Source organism: Dendrobates tinctorius, unplaced genomic scaffold (genome assembly GCF_039654945.1).
Source record: "Dendrobates tinctorius isolate UK_male_01 unplaced genomic scaffold, ASM3965494v1 ptg000048l, whole genome shotgun sequence".
Lineage (NCBI taxonomy): Eukaryota > Metazoa > Chordata > Amphibia > Anura > Dendrobatidae > Dendrobates > Dendrobates tinctorius.
In genome coordinates this window covers 2,740,616-2,751,530 of record NW_027361716.1, presented here as the reverse complement: position 1 = coordinate 2,751,530, position 10,915 = coordinate 2,740,616, and the positions used below count along the sequence as shown (strand labels likewise).

At 43.5% G+C, this 10,915-nt stretch overlaps 2 protein-coding genes across 2 annotated transcripts; one reads left to right on the top strand and one right to left on the bottom strand.

The window, feature by feature from the left end:
• Positions 1–2,331: 2,331 nt before the first annotated feature.
• LOC141090265 (uncharacterized) lies at positions 2,332–9,743 on the bottom strand. The gene is made up of 3 exons (XM_073576361.1): positions 9,719–9,743; positions 4,175–5,703; positions 2,332–2,914 (listed from the first exon to the last, which is right to left on the bottom strand). Exons 1-3 carry the CDS (start codon positions 9,741–9,743, stop codon positions 2,363–2,365), a joined length of 2,106 nt encoding a protein of 701 aa, XP_073432462.1. The 3' UTR covers positions 2,332–2,362.
• A 76-nt stretch (positions 9,744–9,819) lies between these two features.
• On the top strand, positions 9,820–10,703 carry LOC141090264 (ATP-dependent DNA helicase pif1-like). Its single transcript, XM_073576360.1, has 2 exons — positions 9,820–9,826; positions 9,874–10,703. The coding sequence occupies exons 1-2, from the start codon at positions 9,820–9,822 to the stop codon at positions 10,701–10,703; spliced, it is 837 nt and encodes a 278-aa protein (XP_073432461.1).
• Positions 10,704–10,915: the final 212 nt, after the last annotated feature.

Here is a 10,915-nt window from a genome sequence, read left to right as displayed (position 1 = left end):
ATAAAGGCACGATGCTATCGCATCGAGAGGATAGTGACACACCTCTTGCCATGATAACCCTCAATACACACACACCTCCTCAACATACACTCCTCTCACCTTTCACCATCTCCACTCACATCCACTCACTCTTTCACTCCACATACGACCCTTTCTCTCACTCCGTCTCTCATACTCACACTGTCATCGTCGCTGCTCCATGATCCCCGACATCTTCTTCCGCCGGCGCCATCCTGGATCCCGACGTTGTCCACGCCGGCGACATGTTCTTGCGGCCATGCCATCTTGAGTATTCTGAAATCCTGCGAGTGGACATTAGTGGAGATAGTGAAAGGTGAGAGGAGTGTGTGTTGAGGAGTGGTGTGTTGAGGGTTAACATGGCAAGAGGTGTGCTGTGACGTCATCAGTTACAACTGGACGGAAGTTGTTACAACCCAGAAGCTGCTTAGCGCATTTATTATAGTAGATTAAGGCCCGATGCTATCGCATCGAAAGGATAGTGACACACCTCTTGCCATGTTAACCCTCAATACACACACCTCCTCAACATACCACACCGCCTCAACACACACTCCTCTCACCTTTCACCATCTCCACTCACGTCCACTCACTCTTTCACTCCACATACGACCCTTTCTCTCACTCCGTCTCTCATACTCACACCGTCATCGTCGCTGCTCCACGATCCCCGACATCTTCTTCCGCCGGCGCCATCCTGGATCCCGACATTGTCCACGCCGGCGACATGTTCTTGCGGCCATGCCATCTTGAGTATTCTGAAATCCTGCGAGTGGACATTAGTGGAGATAGTGAAAGGTGAGAGGAGTGTGTGTTGAGGAGTTGTGTGTTGAGGGTTAACATGGCAAGAGGTGTGCTGTGACGTCACCGGTTACAACTGGACGGAAGTTGTTACAACCCGGAAGCTGCTTAGCGCATTTATTATAGTAGATTAAGGCCCGATGCTATCGCATCAGGAGGATAGTGACACACCTCTTGCCATGTGAACCCTCAACACACAGTCCTCCTCAACACACCACACCGCCTCAACACACACTCCTCTCACCTTTCACCATCTCCACTCACGTCCACTCACTCTTTCACTCCACATACGACCCTTTCTCTCACTCCGTCTCTCATACTCACACCGTCATCGTCGCTGCTCCACGATCCCCGACATCTTCCGCCGGCGCCATCCTGGATCCCGACATTGTCCACGCCGGCGACATGTTCTTGCGGCCATGCCATCTTGAGTATTCTGAAATCCTGCGAGTGGACATTAGTGGAGATAGTGAAAGGTGAGAGGAGTGTGTGTTGAGGAGTGGTGTGTTGAGGGTTAACATGGCAAGAGGTGTGCTGTGACGTCACCAGTTACAACTGGACGGAAGTTGTTACAACCCGGAAGCTGCTTAGCCCATTTATTATAGTAGATTAAGGCCCGATGCTATCGCATCGAGACGATAGTGACACACCTCTTGCCATGTTAACCCTCAATACACACACACCTCCTCAACACACCACACAGCCTCAACACACACTCCTCTCACCTTTCACCATCTCCACTCACTCTTTCACTCCACATACGACCCTTTCTCTCACTCCGTCTCTCATACTCACACCGTCATCATCGCTGCTCCACGATCCCCGACATCTTCTTCCACCGGCGCCATCCTAAATCCCGACGTTGTCCACACCGGCGACATGTTCTTGCGGCCACGCCATCTTGAGTATTCTAAAATCCTGCGACTGGACGTTAGTGGAGATAGTGAAAGGTGACAGGAGTGTGTGTTGAGGAGGAGTGGTGTGTTGAGGGTTAACATGGCAAGAGGTGTGCTGTGACATCACCAGTTACAACTGGACGGAAGTTGTTACAACCCGGAAGCTGCTTAGCGCATTTATTATAGTAGATAGATGTATCACACCTATGTTTTTATGTGGATAAGATATTTACATAGTGAGCCTCAAGAAGGACAGTATTTATGATGTATGTAAAGTGCTATTGAAATAATAGTACTCTATTAATAAATAAAAAAATAATTATTATTACCTAAGTTATGTAGGTATGTGTTAGGTATGTAGTTGAAATCTATGTATGTTTGCCTAAATTTTTTTTGTTTTTGCCTTTTTTTTTAATCTATATATACCTATACCTATGTATATTTTTATGGATTTAAATATGTCTATGACATATATGTGAAAGAGATAATTAGTGTAAGATATATCTATCTGCTTAAATTATTTATATATATAACATATATCAAGCTATGTATAGAAGTCTTAGAAGTCTATTATCTATATCTATTTAGAATGTAACTATTATTTATATATCTATATATCTATCAATTCCAGGACCAACTTAAATAGTTTAAAGTAAGACATTTTTGTAAACGACATTTCTAGTGAAGATTTTTGGGCTATTAGGTAGCAATTGTCCTTGAAGTGGTGTATCCACCACTTTGACCCTAACGTTGCTGCGTTGCTTTACTCGGGAGAATGCAACATACAATTGTCCATGGGCAAATACAGGTTCGGGCAAAAAAATTCCAACTCGATTGAGGGTCTGTCCTTGGGATTTGTTAATGGTCATAGCAAAAGCAGGTTTTAGAGGAAACTGTCGACGTTTTAATTTAAAAGGTAACCCAGTTTCTGAAGGACACAAATTGATGCGTGGAATAAACACAATGTCTCCTTCAGCTGAGCCAGTAATCACTTTAGCCTGTATGATGTTGCGGAGTAAGGCAATGACAATGAGGCGAGTGCCATTGCAGAGACCTTTCTTGGTGTTTAGGTTTCTTAATAGCATCACAATGGTGCCAATTTTAAGTTTTAAGAGATGTGATGGCATTCCTGATGGTGTCAGAGAGTTTAAAAATTCAACTGGGTAGTTTTCACATTCCTCTGCCTCATCAGCATCGACAGAATCATCACTTGTATATACAGTATAATCACCACTAATGCGATCCATTACTTTACAGTTCAGAAAATCGACGTCATCATTTTTCGGACATAGTATAGCATGTGATGCAGCAGTGTCGAGGCTTTGTTGGTCATTAACATCAATGCAAATATGGTCTCCAAAGATCTCGGTTACTATAGAGCCAGTGCAAAGCATGTCTGGAGGAATTTCAATGACATCCTCTCCAAGGTTATGTTCATTAGACAGCTCACCATTTCCAAGTTTAAGCAACCAAGTGCTGTATTCAGGATCAGTGGCGCGCATGTTGTTAATTAGCGGTAGTCTGGTAAAATGTTGCCAATGTTCTGAATATTTAATGCAGGAATCTACAATGTCTATTCTTGTTCCATGAGCGATGTCAGGAAGACATTGTCTGAAGTCTCCTCCAAGAACAATAACTTTACCTCCAAATGGTGTTTTATTTTTTTCAGCAACATTTGTTGTCATGATGTCACGTAGAAGTCTATCTATCACATTCAATGCATGTTTTTGGACCATAGTGCACTCATCAATAATAAAAAGTTTTGTACTCTGTAAATGTTTTCCTGCATTTGTATCGTTTTTAATCCTGGAAACAGATGTTTCGTTGATCGGAATAGGTATGCCATATAGAGAGTGGATTGTTCGGCCTCCTTGTATCAAGTTAGATGCTATTCCTGTAGTTGCTGCAGGTGACACAATTTCTCCTTGTCCTCTTAAATGATGTGTAAGTAGATGGTATAGGTAGGTCTTTCCACTGCCACCAGGTCCATCGAGAAAAAAGCACTTTGGTATTAAACTGCTATTTTGTAAAGCTTCAGTAATGACATCATAGGCAAAAAGTTGCTCCTGATTAAGAGTTTCTTTCATCTCTGCAGCTTTTTTTAACTCATAATCCTTATCATATTGTTTAAGGAGTTGTTTAATATTTTTTGCTGGGCGTGGTAAATTATAATCAGCAAAAGTTTTTCCATGGACTATGAGGACATCTTGGACATCTTTCATAGCATATCCTTCACAATCGATACACTCTTCAGTGTTGCTGTGGTATGTATGACAATAGTCTTGTAAAAAATGGTCCTTAAATTCATTCCACAATTCAAGTGGATTACTGGGGGGGCCAAAAATACAGATATAAGCAAACATGTCTCTAAGTTGGGAAGGCATGTTAAGAATGCAAGCATCTGTTAAAGTATGTCTCCAGATGCTATCATCGAATAATAATCCAAGTGCTAACGCAGCATCCTTAAAGGTTTCATGCATAACTCCATTGACGGTTTTAATGCTGTCAAAACTGGTAGCAGCTTTTACATGCAGTAACAACAAACGTAAATAATAGCGTTCTTGGTCTTTCACACTAACAGTATACATTCTTCCAATAACTGTGAGACCCCCACGTTTTCTTTGTTCCCATGTGCCTTGTTTCCAAACGTAGTGTTCTGGAATTTCGCGGTAGAAATAGTTATGTGCATTGTGGTCGATCTTATTAAGGTTGAAATACGCCATAAGTGTAGAATTGGAATTGAGCTTTTGATGGATGTTGTCTGCAGAGTCATTCTCATGAAAATAGAGTGGTTGAGAATTAGGCAGATGTACGGCTAGGCGAATGATGGCATGAGATTGTTTATGCATAGGAAAAGCAAATATCCGCCATGCAGCCTCAGGTGCACTAACATATCTGGTATCCGTAAATTGGTGTGTTTCATCATGTTGGATGTTATTTTGGGAAATTTCAAGGTTGGCTTTGTCATGTCCTTTGTAAACGTATTTAAATAAATATTTTACACTTTGAATGGAAGCACATATTTCTACATTAATATGGCACTTGTATTTGGTGAGTAAAAATGGGTTATATGGAACTACCCATGAATTGTCAATCGTCTTAGAATGGTGTTCATATGTTTTGCCAATGGGTCTGCGGTAAGTGGGATAGCCATCCTTTTCTTTGATGGTATATGGTTGGTTTTGTTTTGGGAAACCTTTGCTACACTTTCCAAGATCCATACAGGGAGAATTAGGATTGTGTTCTCCACAGGGACCATGAATCATGTGTTGAAGAACAATGTTATGGAGCTGAGGGTAGATTGTTTCATCAGGTATTTCAGCCCAGACTATATTGTCTATGTCCGCCTCAGTCCGTAATTTAGACAGGCTGTCAAGAATAATTAAAATATGAGCGTGTGGGAGACCACGCTTCTGAAATTCAATGACATGGACCATTGCAGTGACGTTTCCAAATAATCCACTGCTAATGTCTTTTAAGAGGGATTCCAGTTTAATTTTAAAGACACGTGCAACCAAGTCTGGTCTGTGTTCAACACGCTGCCACGGTTCTAAATGTGTAGTAATCTCATTCCACTTAGGATTACATGTCATGGTGATAAATAGATCTGGTCGACCATACTTTGTAACAATAGCCATAGCATCCTGGTAGCGCTGCTGCATGTTTCTTGGACTGCCTTCAAAAGAAGATGGTAAAATGACGGTTTTCCCAATAGGGATGCCCTTTTGAACCGATTTTTTGAGTAGATGTTCTTGAAGGAGGCAGTAATCCTCCACTTTTAAATCTTTTTGGTGTTTGCGGATGTAATGTAGGCGATTAGCTTCGATTTTGACATAAGCATCTACTAAATATTGCTGTGTTAGCTTACCACCATTGAGGAGTGGATTAAAGTAATTTCTGACAGATAACATATAGCAATAGTATTGGAGTTGAGTGATCCTCCTCGAACTTTTGCCTTGTTGTTTGAGTCCATCATGCCATCCTTGGTCTCCATAAGGGAAAAATATTGGATAGAGGAGGGCATCCAAATTGCTATGGAGAATACTAATTTGTTGTGTTTTTGGAGCTAAAGGGTTATGGGGATCAGGTTTTAAATGAATTAATATGTCTCTATTGAAAGGTGGCTCACCAATGTCATTTTGAAACACGACTGCTACTTCACTGACCGTGGGATTATTGTAGCGTCGAGGGTCTTGAGTACGATCTTGTTTAATAGCCATAGTGATGTTTGGCATGACAGTTCAGTTTTGTAGAGATTTAATTTTTTCTTGTTCTTCCACATCACGTAACATTTGATAAGCTTCCACAAAAGGATTAATAGTTTGGATTTGAAGGGCAATAATGTTCATCAATGTAGGATGACATTTTTGTTTTTCTTTACATCGTAAGCGTTGTTCGTTTGCAGTAGTGGTATCGAGAATGTAAAGTTGGGCAAATGCGCGTTGCTGGTCATCTGAGGGATGTAGTGTTCCAGTTCTATGATAGATCTGGCCATGTATGCGGAAACAGTATGGGCCATATCCAGGAGGTGGTGAAATATTTGCACCCATGGAGGCAAAAGCAAAGGAACTGTTAATACTTCGAATATTATCCATGAAATTTTTGCTAAATTCACTTTGCCCTTTCAGCAAACGTGTAAAGACATCAGGATATTGTAGTATGGGTACATGGACTTTACCCTTCTGACAGCAGAGCGTAAAGTTGTTATCAGAAGGTATCTCTGCTACAAAATGCAAAGCTTCGCAATGCTCACATACATGGGTCATGTCACCACAGCTGTGTTCGGTAATACTATTTTCATCATTAGTGAAAATGTGAGGTTGTAGTAGAAGTGCATGTCCAACCGATGGGGTGCGCCTAGTTTTGAGGCCAACGTATATTTGTCTTGGTTGCACTTTCTGCGGGCTAACTGCAGCTTGTATGTAAAGAAACTGTGCGTTGGTATTGAATGGTGGTATTGATAGGGCAGAAACAGATTGCTGATTAGTCATGTCAGTGAACGGCATATAGGATGAAGTGTGGTAGTAACTTGTTCCACATGCTGATGTGGAAGCATCCTGTTGTGAGTCTACTAATAATGATGAGGAAGAAGCGGTCTGTTGTTGGCGGTGATGGCGTGTAGAGGCTTCTTCAGCCAATATAATAGATTTAGAGTTAGGGGATTCGTGTGTGAGACGACGGCGTTTATAAGCCTTAATCTTGTCAAGTCGATGCTGTTTTTCCTCAGGAGTCTCATTAGCATGGCGGTGTTTTTGTCGTAGTGCTAAAGCTGCTTTCCTTTCACTGGCATTGGCATACTGTGCATCGGTATTGAATGGTGGTATTGATAGGGCAGAAACAGATTGCTGATTAGTTATGTCAGTGAACGGTATATGGGATGAAGTGTAGCAGTAAATTGTTCCACATGCTGATGTGGAAGCATCCTGTTGTGAGTCTAATAATAATGATGAGGAAGAGGCCGTCTGTTGTCGGCGGTGACGGCGTGCAGAGGCTTCTTCAGCCAATCTTATGGATTTAGAGTTAGGGGATTCGTGTGTGAGGCGACGGCGTTTATAAGCCTTAATCTTCTCAAGGCGATGGTGTTTTTCCTCAGGAGTCTCATTAGCACGGCGTTGTTTTTGTCGTAGTGCTAAAGCTGCTTTCCTTTCACTGGCATTGGCATACTTTTTGTTATGACTCATGTTGGCACAGGTAAAGGAGTCTATTTGGCAGTTATCTGGCAGTGAAGAAGGCGTCCTGGAGTATTGTAGCGTAAACAGATACTAATTGACCCTGTAATTGCCCAGCAGTAGTTATGAAGTGGTAGTGGCAAATTGGCCCTGTAGTTAGACACCGGCAGAGGAGCAAGGCAGCAGTAGTTATGGCGGTAGAGGCAAATTGGCCCTGTAATTAGACACCGGCAGAGGAGCAAGGCAGCAGTAGTTATGGCGGTAGAGGCAAATTGGCCCTGTAATTAGACACCGGCAGAGGAGCAAGGCAGCAGTAGTTATGGCGGTAGAGGCAAATTGGCCCTGTAATTAGACACCGGCAGAGGAGCAAGGCAGCAGTAGTTATGGCGGTAGAGGCAAATTGGCCCTGTAATTAGACACAGGCAGTGAACAGTCAGAGGAGCAAGGCAGCAGTACTTATGGCGGTATTGGCAAATTGGCCCTGTAATTAGACACCGGCAGAGGAGCAAGGCAGCAGTAGTTATGGCGGTATTGGCAAATTGGCCCTGTAATTAGACACCAGCAGAGGAGCAATGCAGCAGTAGTTATGGCGGTAGTGGCAAATTGGCCCTGTAATTAGACACCGGCAGAGGAGCAAGGCAGCAGTAGTTATGGCGGTAGAGGCAAATTGGCCCTGTAATTAGACACCGGCAGAGGAGCAAGGTAGCAGTAGTTATGGCGGTAGAGGCAAATTAGCCCTGTAATTAGACAATTAGACACCGGCAGAGGAACAAGGCAGCAGTAGTTATGGCGGTAGAGGCAAATTAGCCCTGTAATTAGACACCGGCAGAGGAGCAAGGCAGCAGTAGTTATGGCGGTAGAGGCAAATTGGCCTTGTAATTAGACACCGGCAGTAAACAGGCAGATGACCAAAGCAGCAGTAGTTATGGCGATAGAGGCAAATTGGCCCTGTAATTAGACACTGGCAGAGGACAAAGGCAGCAGTAGTTATGGCAGTATAGGCAAATTGGCCCTGTAATTAGACACCGGCAGAGGACAAAGGCAGTAGTTATGGCGGTATAGGCAAATTGGTCCTGTAATTAGACACCGGCAGAGGAGCAAGGCAGCAGTAGTTAAGGCGGTACAGGCAAATTGGTCCAGTAATTAGACACCGGCAGTAAACAGGCATAGGACCAAGGCAGCAGTAGTTATGGTGGTACAGGCAATGCCAAGCGTCCGCACAGCAAGTCGGCGTGAGGTAAATGACGCAATTTCACGAATGCAAGATGGCGTCGGCGAAATCTCGCGAGATTTCGCTGACGTCGTTAACACCTCTTGCCATGTTAACCCTCAACACACCACACCGCCTCAACACACACTCCTCTCACCTTTCACCTCCACTCATGTCCACTCACTCTTTCACTCCACATACGTTCCTTTCTCTCACTCCGTTTCTCATACTCACACCGTCATCGTCGCTGCCCCGACATCTTCCTCCGCCGCCGCGATCCAGGATCCAGACGTTCTCCAGGCCGCCGACATGTTCTTGCGGGACGCCATCTTGGATTTCGTGAAATCCCGCGATATTCAAGATAGCGTCGCCGCAACAACATGTCGCTGGCGTGGACGACTTCGGGATCCAAAAAGATGGCGTCGGCGAAATCTCGCGAGATTACGCCGACGCCATTTTGGATCCCGATGTCGCCCACGCCAGCGACATATTCTTGCGGGACGCCATCTTGGATGTCGTGAAGTCCCGCGATATTCAAGATGGTGTCGCCGCAACAACATGTCGCTGGCATGGGCGACATCGGGATCCAAAATGGCGTCGGCGTAATCTCGCGAGATTTCGCCGACGCCATCTTTTTGGATCCCGATGTCGTCCACGCCAGCGACATATTGTTGCGGCGACGCCATCTTGAATCTCGCGGGACTTCACGACATCCAAGATGGCGTCCCGCAAGAACATGTCGGCGGCCTGGAGAACGTCTGGATCCTGGATCGCGGCGGCGGAGGAAGATGTCGGGGCAGCGACGATGACGGTGTGAGTATGAGAAACAGAGTGAGAGAAAGGAACGTATGTGGAGTGAAAGAGTGAGTGGACATGAGTGGAGGTGAAAGGTGAGAGGAGTGTGTGTTGAGGCGGTGTGGTGTGTTGAGGGTTAACATGTGCGTGTGTGTGTGGTGACGTCACCGGTTACAACTGGACGGAAGTTGTTACAACCGGAAGCTGGTTAGGGCATTTATTATTATAGATACTGTGTGGACACTAACTTTAGAAGACGCAGTTACCCTACATATGCCTAAGCAACGTCGTGAATTGTTTGCCTACAGCTGCGCATTTGGGCCACCTACAAATCCGGCTCAACTTTGGACACATTTCAAAGAACATATAATCCAAGATTATTGCTTACAGCTTCATAACAAAAGTGGAAATTGTCAAAATTGTGAATCTTATGCCATGTAAGATGTCCAAAATATCTTACTACTGCATGGTAAAACGTTTTCAGATTTTAATTTGCCCCAGCCTGAAATTCAAGTTACACAAGTTCCAGAGTATGACGAAGGTTCCGAATTATTGTTGGCAACACAGAAAAGAAACTCATTAAATGCACAACAACGCATTGCATATGACACTATTGTAAGTGCTATAGAAAACAAAGCAGATCTAAGGCCTAAATGTTTCTTTATTGATGGTCCAGGAGGAAGCAGTAAAACATACCTCTATGAAGTTTTAATGCATCACGTTAGAAGTTTGGGAAAAGTGGTATTGCCATCGGCTACAACAGGTATTGCAGCAAACCTTTTACAAGGAGGTCGTACTATGCATTCATTCTTTGGGATACCAGTACCAGTGAATGAAATCTCTGTTTCCCGAATAAAACAAGACACATTTGCAGGAAAAATGTTATACAATGCAAATCTTTTGATACTTGACGAATGCACCATGGCTCCAAAATACGCTTTGACCTTAATTGACAGACTTCTGTGTGAAGCAATGACTACAAATGTTACAGAAAAATATAAAATTCCGTTTGGAGGTAAAGTTTTTGTTATTGGCGGAGATTTTAGACAATGCCTTCCAGTCATCCCAAATGGAACAAGAGCAGACGTTATAGAGTCCAGCTTAAAAATGGCCGATCTTTGGAAACAGTTTACTAAACTCCAACTAATGAACAACATGCCATCTTCTGACCCAGACTCCAGCAACTGGCTTATTAAACTTCGTAATGGTGAACTTAGTAATCCGTACAACCTTGGCGAAGACATTATTGAAATCCCAGAAGACATGTTGTGCACTGACTGCATCGTAAGTGATGTTTTTTGGACAACATGTTGAAATTGATGTGGATGATCAAAGCAGTGTTGAGAGGGCCTCTTCCTATGCAATTCTGTGTACTAAGAACGATGATGTGGCTATGCTAAATGACCGTGTAATGGACAGAATGCCTGGACTTGTACAAAAGTGATGATTCGGTGGATGTAGACAATGAATATGAACGAGAGCATTATCCTGTTGAATTTTTAAATAGTCTTACGCCATCAGGAATG

Bases quoted from the DNA above. Each gene is read 5' to 3' on its own strand.
- LOC141090265 (XM_073576361.1), bottom strand. From the start codon at position 9,743: ATGTGTCCAAAGTTGAGCCGGATTT. The intron at 5,704-9,718 runs GTAGGTGGCCCA...TCCCTTATGGAG, and splicing joins TCCAAAGTTGAGCCGGATTT to ACCAAGGATGGCATGATGGA. The intron at 2,915-4,174 runs GCTGCGTTAGCA...AGTGATGATTCT, and splicing joins TGCATGAAACCTTTAAGGAT to GTCGATGCTGATGAGGCAGA.